This window comes from Desmodus rotundus, chromosome 12 (genome assembly GCF_022682495.2).
Source record: "Desmodus rotundus isolate HL8 chromosome 12, HLdesRot8A.1, whole genome shotgun sequence".
Classification (NCBI taxonomy): domain Eukaryota; kingdom Metazoa; phylum Chordata; class Mammalia; order Chiroptera; family Phyllostomidae; genus Desmodus; species Desmodus rotundus.
Window position 1 is genome coordinate 68,230,160 of NC_071398.1, and position 20,408 is coordinate 68,250,567.

Below are 20,408 nucleotides of genomic sequence, written 5' to 3' on the forward strand. Positions count from 1 at the left end.
TGGCCATGTGACTTATTTGGCAGAAAGGACAGTTCTGAGCAAGGACTTTAAGAGACGTCACAAGACTCTGCCAACACTCTTTCACTCCTGTACTCTACCATGAGAAGAATATTTCCCAGGTGGTTGCTGTTCTTCAGTGTGAGTCCTGGGATGAGAGATACACGGAGTAGATTTGAACCCATGACCAACCAATTCATACCCAAACCACAGACCCTTGATTGGAAATGGATATTTGTTGTACAACACTGGAGATTTTGGAGTTTGTTGTTAAGCAGCATTGTTGCAGCAAAAAGGTGACTAATACAATGTAATATGTATTATAAATTATACAGTGACTCAACACAGCAAGATTTCGTGATGACCAACTACTACAGACAATGGTTTGCAAATAAGCATATGAAACAAGAACTTGCTAGTTAGTATTCTGAGAAATAGAAAGTAAAATGACATGATGTTGAATATAGATGTATGTCTAAAATAACATAACTATCAAATTATGTCTTACTAAATAATGAAAAAAATTAAAATGATAAATCCTAGTGCTGTTGGGGTTATGTAAGATGATAAAATTAGTTCTTTTACCATAAAATTCCTATGCCTTCCAAAGAATAAAATAATGATGGCAGGAAAACTTCATTAAGGTATTGTTTATAGGCCTAATATTAGAAACAGTGTAGCTATATAGTAATAAGATGATATTAAGTAAACTATGATCATATTGATATTATGTAATATACAACCATTAGAATAATGAATATGGACACTGGCTAACAGCATGGACAAACATTTAATAAGTGAAAAAAGGAGGATATAAATTTATGTCTAAGTTGTAATTGTAACTCTATGAATACATATGTAACATACAGATAATGACTAGAGGGGAATATGGAACGATTTAAACAGCTGTGCCGGAAGATTGGGTATATGGTTTTCTTTCAAAATATAACAAAAGTTTCTTTTTTGACAGTAAGTTTAATTCTTAAAACAACAAAGATGTTTCTCAAGAATATACTAATATGTGTAAGAGAGTCATTATTTGGATTAGAAGATATTTTTAAAAGACTGGAAAGAAATTAAATAAATTTTAACATTGATTATCTTCAGGGATTATAGGTAATTTACTTTCTAAATACTTTCCTGTATTTTTTCAAATATTTTACAGTGAATATATTACGGACTTTGTATAAAAGTGATTTTAAAAATAAATGAGGATATTTTCTGGCCCCATTTCTGAGACTCCCCCACTTTATCTAGTTAACGTACCATTTCTTGACTGCAGTGCATGTCTCTGGCTATAGACAGTTCCTCTCTGAACTCACTAGCCCATAATTTGATTTGAGACAGGACTAAATATAGCGCCAACTTGGAGATGGAGGATGGAAATCTGACTTTCCCTGCCCTCCTCTTTTTTTCCTCCAGAGGCAGCAGTAGGTTCTTTTCAAGACAGGTGGCCTGTGAGCCTGGTGCATTACATGTTTTTAAATGTTTCCTGGAAATAGTCTAAGCTCAAGAGCACTGTGGCCTTAGGTAGAAGTTAAGGGGGATTCCATGCTAGGGGCTTTTTAGACTGTTACTCTGAACCCTCCAATGTCCTAATATTATCCTGCCCTCTCTGGCCCTGTGATGTACTGATAATCAGGAGAACTACTCCAAGAGATGGGAAGCAGGATGATAAACTTCCCCAAGAATACAAGTTCCCTACAATCTCACCCATTCTAGGCATGCTAGGGTCCTTGTGAGTTTAGCTCCAGGGTACCTGAGAGAACCAATTCATCTAGAGAAGCCTTGCTGGTCTGATCTTCAGAGAACATGTCTTTAGGGACACACTGTGTAGAAAACAAGCCTTAGCAGAGACTTGGAGCCTTTTGGGGTATCAAATTTATCATCTGTGAAACAAGTAATAATAACTAAATCGGCATTGCCACATGTGGGCACTAAGAAGCTTTCTGCAAATTAAGAAAAGGTCAGTGGTAATGCTAATAATAACAGTGATTATGTCACTTAATAAAAAGGTTTTATTTTAGAGCTAAAAAGGAGCTTCAGGGCTGTAAGCACTTTAATTATAGCATGTCTGACTTGTTTAAACCTTGTTTCATAAATAGATGGCCCAGGGTAGAGCCCAGTTGCCTCTGTGCGTGGGGAGCTAGAGCGCCTAGAACCGGGATGTGTGAGATGGAGACAGCTGATAAGACGGCAAGGTTCCCTTAGGGTGCTTCCCTCCTGAGGAAGGTTCCTGTCCCCAAATTAATGGTGGGACCCACGTGTGAGATATCGAGGAAAGTAACAGCACGTCCTCTGACTATCTAGTCGTGCATATGCATTCAGCCAGCATTGCGCCTAAAACCTTCCTACCCTCCAGCTCTGGCTCCCGCGTACCCGTGGGTGGGGTGATGCAGACGCACAAGAGGACCTTCTCTCTAAATTCTCCCAAGGGTTGGTTTTTCCAAAACCCCTCCTCAATGTGGGCGAGGGACAGGGGGCTTGGTGCCGTGTCCCCTTAGTCCTCTGCCCTTCCGCCACCATCGTCAAGGCCGGGAAGGCTGGAGGGTGTGTTCAGGCGGCTGTAACCTGGACGGGCTCAGCCCCTGCGCTCGGGCAGTCGGAGCCCCGCCTCCTCTCGCGGTTGACAGCTCAGCTGGTCCCGAGCCACTCGTGCCAGCCAGTCGTGTCTCAGCCTGCGCTGCCTCTGGCCCCAGCTCCCAAAACAGCTCCGGGCGCCACTCCGCTCTGCTCCGCGTCCAGCTTCCTACTGAGAACAGTCCCTCCCTTGTGCCAGTCGCACCGTTAGCTGGAGGTCTGGCCACGTCAAATAGGGTTTAACCAAAAAAAAAAAAAAAGGCAGGGAGCAGAGCTCACTCTTCGCGGACATAGCAGGAGGGAGCTGGGGAGGAAAAGGCTGCTGCTCTTTGCGCTGGAGATTCGTGGGCAAGGCTTGTCATTTTCCCAGGCTGCTTCTACTCCCGGCTGAGGAGCTCCCGGGAGTGAGGACAGCGCCTGGAAAATGGAGCAGACGTGGACAAGGTAGGTGAGCCGCTGCGTCCCCGCCGCATCTCGGATTTGGCGTTCCTTCCCCCACCCCCATCCCCGAGCCTTTAGGGAGAGGTCGCCACTAGGGGCCTTGGACAGCTTCTCTTTTTCATCGCCTCGCCCTCCCGAATTCCCAGTCCACTTCTCTTGGTCCTCCTGCACATGGTCGGTTCTCTGATGCTTCACGACTCTGCCCTCCGCCCCGTCTTGATGTTAAAATACCCATGAGGCTGCCTGAGAGTTTTTGTAGAAATGTCTCTCTGTCTTTTCCTCGTTCCACAGATGAGAGGAATTCCCGCAGGTCTTTCGTTAGAGAGATACCTTTGATTTCAGCTACTTTGAAAAATGTCACATTTTTTTTCTCACCCTGCCACGTTTCCTTCCCAACCTCTCCCTCCAGGATTCAGCCACACAAAGGCAAAGGGGCTGAGGGAGCAGAGCCCAGCGATGCTCATCTCCAGAGTCTCAGCTGGAACTGACTTTGGCAGAGGAAAGGAGAAAGGGACCAAGGCGACTGCCTTCTTTTAGGTCATATTTTGGAGATGCTTGGTGAAACTGTGTTTTCTCCATCCCCCAAATATTCTTTGGAATGGAGCTCACACGGGGATAAGAGGTGGTGCTGAGATGAAGACAGCATTTTAGTTTTTCAGTGGGAGGGCAGGTGGAGATATTGTATACAGAGGTGTTTCCATAAAAGATATTCCTCCATCTCCAAGACTTCGCTTCGGAGAATTGGGATGGGGCCAAAGAGTGTTCTGCGTCCTAAGAGAGCTCGGAGGCTGGACAAGCACAGAAAGTAAATGTGGACTTAACCACAATTGTTAAAAAGACCTGGAGATGTTTAGCTAATTGTTCGACAGGAGTAAGCTGTGTAATGTGAATTTTAAAGAAAGGGCAAATTGAAGCTTAGGGTGTGCTGATGAGAAGCACACTATCTAGATTTACAAGTGAGGAGTCTACGTTTTGCTCTTTTCTGCTCTTCTCAGGTCCCTCCTGGGGACTGTGCTCTGTTCTGGGCATCCCTGGACAGAAGGAATGCAATCAAGGGAAAAGAGGGACTGAAAACTGTACCTTGAGGGATGATTGGAGGACCTGGGGTTCTTTAGTCTGGAGAAGTGAAGACTTGGGCAGGGGGTTATATAGTAGATCCCTTCAAATATTTGAAGAGCAGCTGGTGGTAGAGGGAGTAGATTTATTTGAAATCTGTTAGGAGGACAGAACGACCGATTGGAGCAAGTTGTGGGAGGCAAGTTATGGCCGAATATAAAGGAAAAGCTTTCTAACAAGTGACCTACCCGGGCAGTAAATAGACTGTTGACCCTGGAGTTATTGAGGCAAAGGCATGATGGCCTCTTGGTGGTTATGGGAGAGTGTATCAAGGATTCTTGCTCTCTGTGTGTCTTTCACACAGAAAAAAAACATTAACTTTGTTGAACTTTATATTTAGATATAACAATTTCATACAAATTCAGAGATAATTTAGAAAAATCACAAATCACATGTTTATAGTCCAGCTAATTACACAAACTGCATATGCCTATGTGACAGGCACTCCGAAGAACGAGAACATTACCGGCCCCCTGAAGCCCTTGTGACCTTAGGATAACCATGGTCCCAATTTCTAACACCACAGATTAGTTTTGCCTGGGTTTGAACTTTATGCAACTGAAATTATCCACTCTGTACTCTTTTGTGTCCGGCTTCTTTCACCCAGTCTTATGCTGCGGATTCTTTGACATCGTCATATGGAGTTGTAGTAGTTCATTCATTTTTGCTTCTGTGTAGGATTCTATCATGTGTAAATATGTCACATTTATTTATCCATTCGATTGTTGTGAGCATTTGGGCAATTTCTAGTTTGGGGCTGTTATGAACGGTGTTGCTATGAACAGTTCTGTACATGTTTTTTTGGTGAACGTACAGACACATTTCTGTTGGGTAAATACATGGCAGAATTTCTGGGTAATAGGAAATGCATGTTCAGCTTTAGTAGATACTGCCAAGTAGTTTTCTTAAGTGCTTATAAAGACGATCTCAAGAAGGCAGAGACACAGAGAGGTGCTCCACATCACTAGTCATCAGGCAAATGCAAATTAGAACCACATTGCTATACCACTATCAGAAAGGCTGAAACAAAAAAGACAGAAAATATCAAATATTGGTGAAGTGAAACAGTCAGAATGCTCACACTGTTTTTTTACCCTTTTGTTTTAACCCCTACCCATGATAAGAAATATATTTACATTGCATCCAAATGCACTCCCATACTTAACTGAAACAAAGTTTCATGTAGATGTGGACTCTTGGCTCAGTTGGTTGGAATGTCCTTCTGTGAAGCAAAGTGTTGCCGGTTCAGTTCCTGGTCAGGGCACATGCCTAGGTTATGGGTCCAATATGGGAGACAACCAGTCAATGTTTCCCTCTCACACAGATGTTTCTCTCTTTCTCTTTCAATCAATCAATCACTCAATGAAAGCATGTCCTGGGGTGAAGATTTTTTGAAAAGTTTCATGTAACAATACTTAACCTTACTATGTGTTTTGTACTCTGATCTTTTCTACCCTATTATTTTTCTTTTAAAAAAATGCTGGTGTGACTCACTAAATTTATTCCACCACCTAATGGGTCACACATGGAAAAATCTGATGATCATGTATGGTAACTGATGTCTCAGATACTCCCTAACTCGCAGCCAAGATCAGTTCATTATTTAAAACGTGAGAGCCCAGCGCAGATCAGACACTGCTAAATGCTGAGGGCAGAACAGTGAGTGAGGCTGGTTTCTGCCTTTGAGGGTTTGTTTCACTTGCTCATTGTCTGTAATTCTGACAGAGGCGAAGGCAGACGTGGGCACTGGCTGCTCTGGGAGCACAGCGAGGCAGCATAGTTTGGAGAATTCAAAGAATAAAAATTAACCAGAGAGCTACCATTTATTAAGCTTGCATTCATTAGCTTGTGTGTTAATTCCCTTTCATACAGTACTTTATACTACCTGATCCTCAGAGCCCTATGCGGTATAAGGTAAATGTTATTATACTCGTCTTTAGGATAAGAAAATTGAACTTTAGAGATATTAAATAATATCCCCAGGCAATCCACACAGGTGAGGAAAAATAGAGCCTGGAGCCATCTACTGTATTTTGCTATGTATAATGCACACCCACATTTTTGTGCACATTATACACGGGATTATTATACCCATGGTGTATAATCATTATACCCTTATTTTTCCCTCAAAAACTTGGGCAAAAAGATGCACATCACACATGGCAAAATACATAATTCCAAAGACTATGCTCTTAATTGCTTTGTTTGAATTGAGTCTTGTAGGTGGCTCAGTTTCTGAATTGGTTGTGAATCTGGCTACTTAACCTAACTACTCCTAAGTTTGTGAGTAAGTTGAAGACTGTGAGTCTATTCCCAAGTTTTATTCCTGGCAGCTCTGGAAAGACACCCCCCACACCTCTCTGAGTGGTTCTTCACAGGAGCCTACACACTCTTTATCTTGACTAGACTTCCAAAAAAGGACAGGGTGCTGAGTATTTGAGTTCTCCAAGTTCAACAGCCCCTACCCCAGCTCTGCACATCTTCCCTGCTACAAATCAGTGGGAGTGTCTTTTTCCCAGGAGTCATGCCTGACTGTTGCCAGATGCTTTGGTTAAATCATTCGGAGAGAGCATGGTTGGTTCTGGAATAAAAAATTCATAGGACTACATAAGCCTTACAAAGGGCTGGTTTGGTCACTAATCACACTGCCATCTATGGATGGGGTAGGAGTTGTCAAAGGAATAAGCTAATGGAAATAATGAGGAAACTGGTGATGAGGACTGCTTTGCTCATCTTGTAAGTCTAGTACCGGTCAGACAAATAGCTTCTACTGCCCTTAATTGTTACTGTTCATCTATGTGGACTAGCACCTCCTTAGAACCTTTCAGAGTCCCTGTCACAAATTACCACAAACTTAGTGACTTGAAACAACACAAATTTATTACCTTGCAGTTCTGGAGGTCAGAAGTCTGAAGACAGGTCTGCTAGGCTAAAATTAAGGTGTCAGCAGGACTATGTTCATTCCTTGCCTTTTCCAGCTTCTGGAGGCTTGCCATATTCCAGTCGTGGCCTCTTTCCCCAAACGGCATCACTCCGGCCTCTGTTCATCTCATCAACTCTTATTCCGTCCTCTCCTGTTTATCTCTTACAAGGACCCTTGTGGTTACGCTGGGCCCAAGGGAATGATCCAGGTTAATCTTTCCATCTCAAAATCCTTAATCCCATCTGCAAGTTCCTCGAGCATATAGAGTAGCATATTCACAGGTTCTGGATAGTAGGAATGTGGGCTGCTTTGGAGGGCCACTGCTCAGCCTACCCACACTGTTAAATGCTGGAAAAGTCATTACAAATTCTCTTCCCTTTTTAGTTAGGTGGAAATGTTCTTGTTTCTAGAATATGGGAAAGCTGAATAAAAGTCAGGAGAATCATATGTGAACCTTATACAATTTCCCTGAACAAATAACTAAAAAAAAAAAAAAGAACTTGAAATATTTAAGGGCTACTTATAAGGCTGAACTTTAGGAAAGGAAAACAAATTAATTAGTCTGTTTTGTTTTACATTAACCTGTAATTTGATTTAATAAAAATGGAAGCATTAATTGTATTTGCCTGCTATGTGAAAATTTGGAGAAGGGAAGAAACACCCAAGAAAAATAGAGATTTGGTCTCACAATTCAAGAATTCTGATTTTATTTCTCCCCTCCCACATAGCTAAAGTGTAGCCTTCAAATAAAACAAGGTGCAGCTATATTGCACTTCCATGACTTTCATTGATAATGCATTTTTTTGCTCAATGTTAACTCTTAAGCTAGAGGAAGCAAGGATGTTTCCTTCTCTTTGAATTCAGGGTGAGTTGGCAGAGTCCTGTTTACTCATGTGTCGTGAAGCCAGAGATGGAGTTTCCCCCATTTTGTGGGTGTGGCAGCCAAGGCCACGGAGGTTAAGTGAGCATTGGAGCTTGAAGATCTGGTTGATTTTCACATCTTTGCTTACCACGGTGCTGCTGCTTTGCATATTAGGGAATGCCCCTTTTCAAAATTCTACTATTGAGAGATCTTTGGGTATATAATTTCCTCTTTAATTCAGCACTTATAGAAATTTATTATCTGCATTTGGCGAAGGAATATCTCTGTCTTTGCAACTCTGATCAACTTTGATCTGATTTGAGTAGGCCTATACTCAGATTTTGGCCTGAGGAATTTATCTCAGTCTGTGCTTTCACCCCCCCTTGATTCCCGAATAGTAGACCAGATGAGGCCTTCCGGCCCCTCCTTCTTTCTGTTTATGTGTTAAGGCTGGATTTAAACTGTCAGAAGACTGGGAAGAGGTTGTGTTTGTCTGTGAAAGGATAAGTTGGCTGACTCCCCTCCATCACGGCGCCCTCTCCATTCCCAGTGACTCAGGGACAATTTATTCAAGCCTGTGTGGAGCCCCATTCCCTTGGTGGATGCCCTGGGACACTCCCTACTCCTATTGAAGTAGACCTTGTTTTATAAATAAAAGTCCACATTGGGCTCAGAACATTCCACAAGTTGTCTCTGGCAAAAATTCAAATAATATTTAAACTTACCAGAAAGTCCAGAATAAAAGGGATGCCATGATGACCCGGGGTGGCCCTGTCCAGTTCTATTTTAGAGCGTTCGAATGCACTGAAGACTTGTTTTCCCCAGTCTCAGAACATATTCTGACTTCTGTGGTAAGCAAGACAAGCACGCTCTGAACTTTATTTTTTTCCTCATGGCTGAAGCATTTCATTAGTCATAGGAAATGTATAATAATAATAAAAATAACAACAATAATAATAGTAGCAACAAATTGTGTTTTCATAGCACTTTTGTAGTTTCTAATACACTCTCTGTTAATCTGTCTCATTATTTCCAGCCCTTTTCTACTTGTTCCCTTCTGCAGAAACTTCTTTCTCACTTGACTTCTTCAAGGTCAGCTAGGGAAGTGGTGTCTTATCATGTCCGAGGTGGCAGGGGTGTAAAGAAGCAATAACTGCTGATATGTAGAAAACATTGACTGACGTAAGAAAATTGAATGAATTCTAAAATTTCACACAATTGAAGAACATGTTTATTTTCCTTTTCATAATGTGGAGTATTATTCTGAATGTAGAGTAACGTGTCATGTGGAAAAATAATAGCATGTCATGTGGAGAAATAATACTTAATCATTCCCCTATACTAAGGCTTTTAGGTTTCACATTTTATTTTTATTGTTGTTCAAGTACAGTTGTCTCCTTTCCCCCTACTACTCTCCCCCCACCCCAGCCATACCCACCTCCAACCCTGGATCCTACCCCACTTTGGTTTTGTCCATGTGTCTCTTATAGATGTTCCTGAAAACCCTTCCCCCCATTATCCCCTCCAACCTCCCCTCTGGTTACTGTCAGTTTGTTCTTAATTTCAATGTGTCTGGTTATATTTTGCTTGTTTGTTTGTTTTGTCGATTAGGTTCCACTTATAAGTGAGATAATATGGTATTTGTCTTTCGCTGTCAAATATTTAACTCATATATTTTTGATAAACATTTAGGTGCATAAAGCATGTTCTTTCATAGGTTTACTTTGGAATGACAAATGTTCAAAGTAGAATAACTATGTCACACTTCTAGTTCTTGAAAATACATTGCAATTTGCTTAGGGTTTAGAATCATGTAACTTACACTAATATAGAGGGTATTACACTCCATTTAAATATCTTTTTCAAGACCTGAGTCCCTATTTTCAGAAAGGGAAGTGGAGGCGCACACGCTGGCATTAAGCAGCGTACGAGGCCATAGGACATCCCAGGGGAATTGCGGTAATGTCCCCAGCTCTTACTTGTCTCTGGGGTAAAATGCCTCACTGTTGCTGTTATCTCTGTCACCATCCTGAAGTGCTTCCTGAAATAAAGAGAAAATTTTAATATAAGAAAGTAAAAGTGGATATAATTTACATTAAACTTATGTAGACATATTGGGATGTCTTTTCCAAAGGGAGAAAAAAAATAGTGGCTGTATTTGGTTATAGGATTATGGCCAACACCCTTAGTTGCTTTAAAACTAAGTCAATATATGTTTTTATGTCAGGTTACATTTATGTTCACCAAGTGACAACAGGGGAAGTTTGGAACTGAGTTGGTTTTGGAAGGACTCTTCTGTGCGTTGATTCACTTAGAGATTTCCAGAGTATTGGCACCGTGGGAGCAGCATTATTGCTGGCAGACCGAGGGAGCTGGCTGTAGAGCGTCATTATTTTCTCACCCTGAGCTAAAATTATTATGAGTGGGCCTCAATGTACCAGTTGTTCCCACCTACACGCCTAGCCTTGCCTTTGCTAGGATAACTTTGTCCTTCAGGGGTTAGTTCCAGCATTATCTCCTTTTCAGATTATTTTTGGAACCTAGTTCTGGGTGTTTTCTGTAGCCAGGGCACACTCTGCCTTCTTCATTATGGCAGGCAGCTACTTGTTCTACTGGGTATTTTTCATACTCTAAGATTATTGGAAGAGAGGACTGTTTTTTGTCTCTAAATATTCAGTACCTTACGTTGCTTCTAGCACTCACTGGATCTTCAATGAAGAGCTTTGCAGAGAACATTCCCTGCAAGGCTCATCTGAACATACCTGCTCAGTGGGTGTCTCCTTATGGGATGGATGCAGTGGTTATCAGAGCTTGATGCCGTTATACATTCAAATGATCATTATGTGTTTAAGAAAAGTGCATCATGTTCCTTTTATGATCTAGACTTCTTAAACGGTAGGTAGATAACGGGACGATACAAAAATCCTGGCTTCAAGGTGCTGCCATTCTACAGGGGTCACCAGACACGAATATTTATTTCTGTTGCATCTTGACCTCACAGTTCCTCAATTCTTATTCACCTGAGCACGCCATAAGCACAGCCACTCTTTGTAGCTCATCTTCATTCCAAACTCCCCGTCCTCCTGACTCTTAACTCTAAAATTACGTTCCCTGACCACAAGGTCAAATCCCCCATCTCTTCATTCTTTCTGAAAATTCACTTTACCTTACAGCTTACTCCATGCCCTCCACTTTTCTGTACCTTCCAGGCCCTCGGCTCTTCATTTGTCTCCCTACCGAGCATTGGCCTCTGAGTCAGCTATTTGAACTGTTCCCAGTGTTGCTTTAGAATCTCTTGCTGCTTCAACAATTCCCACCCTCAGTCAATTTTATTATCCTGTAGCATGCTCTGAGCTCTGTTTTAGTATATTATAAACCATGTTGAGGAGGAAGATTCTAAGTGCATTCTTTCCACACTCTGGCAGGTCTGTAATGTTAACACTCTCTCCTCCTTCACTCACCTGCCTCCTCCTTGATTCTCCCTCTTCCCTGAAAAACGCATTTCTCAAAACCTTTGATTTCCATAATATAAAATCCAGACACAAAACAGTTTGTTCAGTGTTATTTCTATTTTGTAGAATTCAGACAGGCATGTGAACTGAAGAACAACTAAAAGTAAATACATAAAAATCTTTACCAATATGCCTTTAGGTGGTAACATTTAAAAATTATTTTTATTTTTCTCTATACACTCTTCTCCTTTCCAAAATTTCTAAAAAAAAGCATGTAGTTCTTTTCAAATCATTAGACAGATGTTACTAAGAAAGGAAACAGTAAAACAGTAAAAGATAATGTGAATAAAAAGATGAAAGCGGGGAAAAAAGTCACCTATCTCTTTTTTTTATTGTACTTTTTTCCCATAACCATTTAGTCCCTTTACACCCCTACCCAGCCCCACAATCACCCCACTGTTGTCCATGTCCATGAGTCCTTTTTGCTTAACCCCTCCATCCCTAACCTCCTCCCCCACCCCTTAGCCATCATCCTGCTCTCCATCTATGAGTCTGTCTCTGTTTTGCTTGTTAGTTCAGTCTGTTCATTAGACTCCACATGTGAGTGAAATAATATGGTATTTGTCTTTCTCTGACGGGCTTATTTCACTTAGCATATGTTCTCCAGGTCCATCCATGCTGTTGCAAAGGGTAAAATTTTCTTCTTTTTTTTTGTGACCAAGTAGTATACCATTGTGTAAATGTCCCACAGTTATTTTATCCAGTCTCCTACTGATGGACACTTGGGCTGCTTCCATATCTTGGTGATTGTAAATAATGCTGGGGGGAACATAGGGGTGCTTATGTCCTTTCAAATTAGTGTTTTGCGTTCCTTTGGATATATTCCCAGAAGTGGGGTCGCCAGGTCAAAAGGTAGATCCATTTTTAATTTTTGGAGATATCTCCATACTGCTTTCCACAGTGGTCCCCTGTCTCTTGAAGTTTGGTCTTGAGCTCTGAGCTAGATGGAGCCAATAGCCTCGGCCATACCCCAGGGCTGGGAGCAGTGGTTGTGAACAAAAACTGAGGAGTACAGAATGCATCGCCAGGACCAGAAGCAAAAAACACAAGCTAAGTTTTACAAGTGGGTGGAGAGCCCATGTATCATCCCTGGGTGATGGGACTGAATCCAAAGCATATTATTTTCATGTCTCTTTTAAAGAATGATATTAGTGCCTTGGCTGATTTAGGGGACAGGGAGGAGAATTTGTTAGTAGATATTTGGATGTCTGATAACCTCATAGTTCAAAAGTACAGTAGTAAGTGATTTTTCTTAACCTGGATGGATAGCAGCAAGAAAAACAACATTAGTTTCTTTTAGGATGAAGACTTTGTGCGGGAGCAAAATAGGTAATAAAACACAAAGTTACTGCTGGAAGCTCCCTATAGCTATTGAGGACTTAGCAGTCCACAGAAAGTGCCTCCCAGAGCTCAATAGACCAAGGTCAATCTCAGTGAATAGATTCTGTTGAGTGAAGGGTGTAAATTACAGCCTGCACTGGTGAAAACCGGGTGTTACTGGGGCAGTGCCAAGTCAGCCCGCACTTAGTGTGCAGAGGGAGGCGCACAAGTGATGCTTCCTCTCGTCAGAGGGGCTCTGCCAATTAAGCATGCTAGCTTGCAATTTTATAATGATGGGTCTTGAGGTAAGAAAAAATTATAATCTTGCTGCATTTATTATATAATAGTCTTGTGCTCTGCATCTGTGACTTCCACCCTATTTGCATTTGAATATATGTTTTTGCAAGCATGGTGCCAAATGGGGGTTATCTGGCAATATTTGGAACATAGGGCATATGCACTCGGTGTCTCTCCTGGCAAGAGTAAAAAGGACCTGAGGAGAAATCTCCAAGCTTATTCACTAATGGTCTTTCCCATTTTGATTGTGTCTGTTTCCATCACCTCTCCCGCCTGTCATTTTATTCCCTTTGTCTGTTAGGGACAATGACAAGTAGTAGCATGGAAGGGGTTCGAGGAAGGCATGAATATTTGGAGGAATTTGGGTAGAGATGGGGAAGTATAAAATAATGATGGCTCACTTTTCAGGATAGGACCTGTATAAAAAGTCATACTTACCACTTCCCTTTTAGGATTTTAATCATTCATCACATGGCGTCTGTTTATACCAGTACTCACACACTCAAGTGTGAGCCGTGGCCGTCAGGAATGAGTCAGTGTCTCAAGAAGCAAATTTGTGTCGGGATTTGAATCTAAATCCCATCTCCCTCCCACAGCACCACTGCCCACCCTTCCTCTCACCTCACTTTCTCAGGGGTCATTTCCCTGGAGTCAAGGCAGGTACAAAGGAGGCTCATTTACCCAGTAAATGTGTGGGTGCAAGTAGAGTGGACAGGGCAGAGTAAAGATACAGTTTTCACATGGCTGAACCAACCTGCCAAATCGCTGTATGATCTTGGGCAAATTGCTTTATCCTTCTGGGCCTCTTGTTTCCTCATCTGTAAAACTGAGGTGACAGTGCGTGTTTTACAGGATTTTGTGAGGACTGAAGGAGATGATGCCTGGAACAGGGTGGGCACTCAGTAAGTGATGGCGGAGGCGCTGGTGGTGGGTGGTGGTGGTTGTCTAAATAATGATGCTGGCCATTCAATTCAAGATCAGTGGTGAGGAAAATTCCAGCGTGACAAAACATGGTGAGCTGTAAAGTCCTGCGCAGGCAGTCCAGAGAGTGTCGCCTGTGAGTGTCTGTGTTTCCGAGGTGGCTCTGTGTGTGAAACCCTACCGTTGAAAAACTCTCAGAGCCAGAGCTCCACATGCTGAAGGAAGTGGGCCACAGCTCTCCTTCTCCTGCAGGCCCTTTTGTATCTGCAAGGGTTGAGTGTGCCTATGAATTAAAAATGTGAAAGCTAGCTCTTTGAACATTAGAAAGATTTCTCTCATTTGAACCAGAATCTAGCAACTCATGTCGAGTGAGCCTTAAGAATATGGGAATTAAGAAAAGCTGTGTGTTTGGCTCAGGGCCCAATACTGGGGAGGGACCCCAACAAACAGCAAGCTTCAGCAACCTTTCCGTCTTACCACATAGCCCCCACTGTTTGAGAAGGCCACGCTGGGCCTAATCCCTTACATATTTCACCTTTTATCAAGGGCGTTTATTAGAAAGGCAATGTAAATTAAATCAAAATGTGGTTCCTCGTTTTATAAGAATTATACCATCCTAAACGCCCTGCTTCTTCTTCACTTCTCTGGGTTCTCTGCTAGTCTGTATCTGTAGGCATTTTACAATAGAGCAAATTAGCCCTGATTCTTTCTTACTGACATTATTTTAAGTCATCTTTGGGGGTTCTAAGTAGTTAGGTAAAGCTACAGTGTTGGAGGTGGGAAGTAAAGATGAAGGAATGGTTTCCCCTGTGACTCCCCTTGATACCCCTACCTAAGGGTTTGGGTTTGGGAGAAGAAGGCTTGAGGAGAGGGGACGGTATAAAGGAGGCTGGAACGGGGGTCCTGAGGAGTAGCCGGTGCTTACTCAGGTGGGAGGAGCAAAGTGAAAGCCCAGAGCACGCCCTTCATTCCCCTATTTTGGGACATTTGTCATGTTTTCCCATGTGTCCATAACACCCTTCAAGGCCTAGATTCAGTGTTCTCTGTTGTCCGTAGATTTCTGAAACTGCTCCCCCCACCATTCGGGACAAAATTCACTGTCATCGCATTTATGTTCTGAAGTCTGTTTTAAATCTATTACTCTAATCGTTATTCCTTTGAATCCTGTCTTCCTCCCCCAGTAGACTCTGAGCACCTTGATGAGAGGGTGTGTTTCTTGTTTAGTTTTATGTCACTGCTGCTTGCCATACAAGCAGCTCCACAGTAAGCGTTCAGGAAATGGGACGGAAAACCCTACACGCAGCACTTGAGAGGCCCAGGTTTTTGCTCTACGTACTGTTGTAGCAGATTGTTTTCCCACCTTCTGAATTTTTGTTTATAATAAGAAAACCATATAAAAAGAAGTTGGAAAGATACAAAAAGAAATTGGAAAGATGCATCTGGGAGATGGCCTTTGTCCCCACTGAGAGCTGTGAGGCAGGGTGGGGGTGGGTGAGCACGTCGGGGAACCAGGCTGTGTGGTGACTCAATCACCTCAGTGTGTGCGAGTGCCCAGGGGAAGGGCCTGAGCAGATAACCAGCCCTTTGGGAGTCTGGACACTCAAATGGCAAGAAATAGCTCTAGATGAATGGTCTTAACAGGTGAGACTAAGAAGGAAAAAGTAATGGGGCCTACATAGACAACAGCTCCTTAGAAGTAGTTTGGGGGAGTCTGGTACGCAGATACGAATACCCGTTCAAAGACTTGGTGATCGATCTGCTCTGCGATGGTGAAGTTGCACAATCACCATGTAGCCATTGCTCATGAATAATATAGTCAGTCCTTTGTCGCGATCCATGGCTCTTCTCAGTCCGCAAATTACACAGGCCAAAGCAAGGCATTAACACCAAACAGGCAGTTTGCAAAGGACCATCCAGGGCTGCCTTGGAGAAACTGTGTCCTTGCAGGCCCTGTTGCGGTGTCACCCTTTGCTAAGGTAGAAAGACTGAAGTTTCTACCCCTCCCCGCAGTGTCAGGAGACACTAGACGGGTGGGACCAGCAAGCTGCCCAACTTTTGGAAAGGGCTCTATCAGTGGCCATTTTTGAGCAAAGCAAAATTGATTGCCTTGGATATTCCTGACAAGTGACATTTCTACCACACTTAGAAAGTTGTTGGACGAAATTATCAGAGCACGATTTGACAGCATCAGAGTATCAGAGCGTAGCAGATGGCTTGGAGGGGAGCAATTGTTTTCTGAATATTCTCAACCTAGTCCTGGAAAACTGTAGGAAAAGCTAGTAACGGGGTATACTGAATGTTGATGTGCCGTTTGAGCCCAGTGTCTCCATAGCTACTTAGCAGCAGGTCATGAAAACGTGGGTAATATTCCATGCAGAAATTGAACGCATGAACAGCTGGTGGGTGGGATGTACTTGGAAGATTTTTCATTGTTCAAATTAAACAGAAGAGTGTCTTGGTGAAAGTTAATGAGTGTACTTTTATTTAATTGGTGTCAGTATTAACAAATTGATGAGGTAGAGAGAAAAGGATGAGGCTCATTGAGGGAAAGTATAGTTCATTTATACAGGAAAAGCAGCATTTAGGGTAAAAAAGCAACTTGGGGGAACGATCGTATGTGCGCATCAATGCAGGAGAGCTATGCACGCTCTGGTGAACCGCATACTAGCTGAGCACGGGCCATTTGTGGACTCATGTTAAAAAAAAGAAATCTAGAAACATTTGAATCTCAGAAACTGGGACAAAGGATATACAAGGTTTTTTCCAGACTTGGGTAATACGGGAGAACTTACCAACACATATTTCTGCTCTGTGTGTGTGATTTTTGTATGTGTACGTGTGCCGGGGGCACGCCTGGAGTCTGTCCCAACTATACTGCAGTTCCCTTTGCACTTGGGTTTATCAGATGTCACAAATTGCAGTCCCCAGGCATGTACCCTGTGTTTCTTCACAAAGAGCCCCTTCCCTGCGGGAGCATCAGATTCCTTACCAACCTCTTGGAGCAGCTGAATGAGCCCTGCTCTCTGGCAATAAGAGGGAACTTGAGCTGTTAATAGAATTAGAGTGATTTTTTAAAAAATCTCTTGAGACTACAGTAAGCCCATTAACTCGGTACCCATCGAAAGTGACCTCTCTATCCTTTCAGTTATTGATTCATCTGGGCAGGCAGCTAGTTCAGAGTGGATGCGGGTGGGGTAGAGAAGGGGAGGCATCTCACAGGGCCCATTAAGTATGGCCTTGCTGTAATCTGCTCCTGATCGAGAATGTGGAATCTTCAAAGCAAGGAGCATTGAGTGAGATCATATCTGGAAAGTTCCCTGGATCTTTGGAAGGTATTAAAATGGATTTTTATGCTTAAGCATCTATTAGAATAGAATTACATAATTACTGCAGGGAACTGCAGAAATACATGCACTTTTTTTTTTTTTTTACAAATATTTGAGGAAACTGAAGCTCAGAAGAGGTAAAAGTGGCTTATAAGCCCTTTAATAGCTTATAACCACAAATTAAAGAATTGTTTGCTAAAGCCAGTAAGTTACTCGAGACTGTGTCTTAAAGCAGAAATGAACTTCTTTTTTTTTTATGTTTTATTTTTTAAAAGATTTAATTTATTTATTTTTAGAGATTGAGGAAGGGAGGGAGAAAGAAAGGGAAAAAAACATCAATCAGTGGCTTCTCGTTCGTCCCCAAATGGGGACCTGGCCTGCAATCCAGGCATCTGCCCTGACCAGGAATCAAACAGGCGACCCTTTGGTTTGTGACAACACCGAACCCACTGAGCCACACCAGTCAGGGCAAAAATGAAACTCTGTGTGCACCTGATCTATTACTAGGATAATAGCCTCTGCGACCTATAAGGAGCCTGGCAGGTATCACAAATGAGTTCATGAGCTGGGACTACAAAGACAGGACGTGGGAGGGACTGAGCCCAGCTGGAGAACATGCAGGTTATCCCCGTGTGGGAGGCAAGCCCCCAATGTTCCTAGACACATTCACTTTCCAAGAGAAATTAGAAATGGGTCAACTTTGTGTTAACTAAATAAAACATGTTGGGTGGGCTGAATTTTGCCTGGGGAATAACCCTGCTCCTGATGGCTACCTCTGTCTGTGGGCTGGGCATGAAGGAATCCACCCAACGCGTGACTAGAAGCAGCTAAGATAGGTTTAATTCCCCACAAATTTTTCAAGATATTGTTCTGACTGATAGTTTCAACATCCAAGTAGTGCATTCATCTCTTAAGTGTTACACTCTCAAGGACAGTTTTTAATGAGAAGTGGACAGGGAAACAGGCAGGGGGCCTGGAAGGAACTACAAACTGGCGATCTGCTTTCGAATAATCAGGAATTGGCAGGTGGTGTGTGTAGACCAATGTGTCCTTTCTGATACTTTCATGTCCATCTGGAACATAACAAAGTGAAGATTTGTGCCAAGATCCAGACCCGAGGCAGAGAAGAAAGAACATCAATAATTTCTGAACAAATGCCAGGCTCTCCTTGGCCTCCCTGTGAATGTCTTCTGGCTTTTAAAAAGAGAAGCCCTCTAAATCTCTGTCTTCGGAATTATTCTTGGAACAACCAGCTGGGAGTATCCAAAATTTAAGGAAGAAGCTAAATGCTGAAAGCATCTCATTGTAGGATTATTGCAATCCTCTCTCAGTTTCTGCCTTCCGCACCCGGCCAGTCTGTTGTCAAAACAGCAGCCAGCCCTTTTAAAACAGTGTGTCACTTAGTTTATCTCTCTTTTTGACTCACAAGACTCCAGTGGCTAAGTGCCACTCAAATGTCCCAAAAGTCTATATAATCTGATCCCACTCAGCCTCCCCGTGACTCCCCTGACCTCACCTCCTACTACTCACCACAGGCTCACTCTGCGCAGCCACCCTGGCTTCTTTGCTGTTTCAAAACGCTCTGGCATGTTCCCTCCTGAGAGCCTTTGTATTTGATTTTCTCGGCTTAGAAGACTCTTCTTCCTTAAATACCCCATGGCTACCTCTAGTGCTTTTCAGAGGAGCCCCCTGCTCTCCTATTACCCCCCATCCTCATTCCCTACTTTAATTTTTGAAAGTACTTGTCTCCAGTTGCTAGTGATACATTTCCTTATTAGTTTCCCCTGACCCTAAGTTCTGTGAGTGCAGGCGTTTTGGTTCACTGCTACATTTGAAGAGCTTAAAACAGTGCCTAAACATGTAGGTGCTCAACAAGTATGTGTTAATACATTTTGAGATCCCCCCCCTTTTGTGCTAAGGATGATGGTCTTCAATGTGTTGAGTAGATACACACCTCCTGCTACTCGGTTTTGATGTTTTTAACATTTCCATGAATGGACTTGGTCTGTTTTCCAAGTTTGCTATGTCAATTCTACTTCCTAAACATATCTTGAATTTTTTTTTGCCTCTCTCCATCTCCACCGTCTTTCTGCTTGTTGGAAACCATCACAATTTCTTGCCTTCTCCATCCACTCTTGTTCCCTCCACACGGTGTCACTCAGCAGCCAGAAGATCTCTCTAAAATCTAAATCTGCTCATTTACCATTCATTCCCTCATTTAAAATCCTCCATTGCCCTTCACAGAAAATTCAGTATCCTTGCCCCATCCCACCACACCAAAGTCTGGTCACGATCAGATCTTCTCTGTTCTCTAACAAGCCAATTTCCTTTCTGACTCAGGTTGTTTGCTGTTCCCCCATGATGAAAAACCCTTCTGTTCCCATTTTTCATCTGGTTGACATTCTCTTCATCTCAGTTTTAATGTTCCTTTTCTAAGTGTCTCTGAGTCTCTCTACTGTTCAACTTACTCTTCATTTTCCTTCATAGCACTTGCCGTATGGCAATTCAATACTTATGGAATTGTTTGTTGGATGGACATCCCTCGGTGTACTTACTGAGGAGAGCAGCCCCTCCTGTGGGGTTTGTCTTTTATCTCCAGCACTGAACCCTATCCCTGATACACAGTAGGGGTTCAGTGAATACTTGCGGAGAAATCAATGAAAACGGAATGTAGAGGTCTTGCTACCCCAGGGATTGGGGATCGTGTAGAGAGGTTTTCTCATTAACTCTGTGTTTCTCTCCACAGAGATTATTTTGCAGAGGACGATGGGGAGATGGTGCCCAGAAGTCGTCATGCAGCAGGTAAGGGAGCTGTGGGTCTTGCCTTGTTAAATTCTTGGTTTCCTGCTGGTCATAGATGCCTTGAATCACGGACTCTTTGAATTCATCATGGCAACGTCCTCAGACTTGTGAATTTCCAAACATACCACCGTAGCATATAATTCCTCATCTTCTCAGCACCGTGCAGTGACTCATAACTGAAATACTTGTATGAACGCTTCACATTCTTAATGGTTCTGTAATTGCAAGGTTAAAGTCACTTGTGAAATGATCAAAATAGATTCTGCCACTAACATGAAATCTTTACTGCAATAGACCATTAAACTGGGTAT

The 20,408-nt window shown here is 42.6% G+C and overlaps 1 protein-coding gene and 1 long non-coding RNA gene across 14 annotated transcripts in view; one reads left to right on the plus strand and one right to left on the minus strand.

Moving 5' to 3' along the window:
* Nucleotides 1-2,829: 2,829 nt before the first annotated feature.
* PDE4DIP (phosphodiesterase 4D interacting protein) overlaps nt 2,830-20,408 on the plus strand; it is a 166,733-nt gene continuing 149,154 nt past the window's right edge. For all 13 annotated transcript variants that reach the window (XM_053916260.2, XM_053916262.2, XM_053916268.2 and 10 more), the window contains exons 1-2: nt 2,830-3,021; nt 20,042-20,097. In XM_053916260.2, coding sequence (XP_053772235.1) covers nt 3,002-3,021; nt 20,042-20,097 — 76 coding nt within the window. In that variant the 5' untranslated portion in view covers nt 2,830-3,001. The remainder of the gene's footprint in view (nt 3,022-20,041; nt 20,098-20,408) is intronic.
* On the minus strand, nt 4,682-7,131 carry LOC128779804 (uncharacterized). Its single transcript, XR_008425881.2, has 3 exons — nt 7,020-7,131; nt 5,301-5,403; nt 4,682-5,154 (listed from the first exon to the last, which is right to left on the minus strand). It is a non-coding gene; the product is annotated as an uncharacterized lncRNA (long non-coding RNA).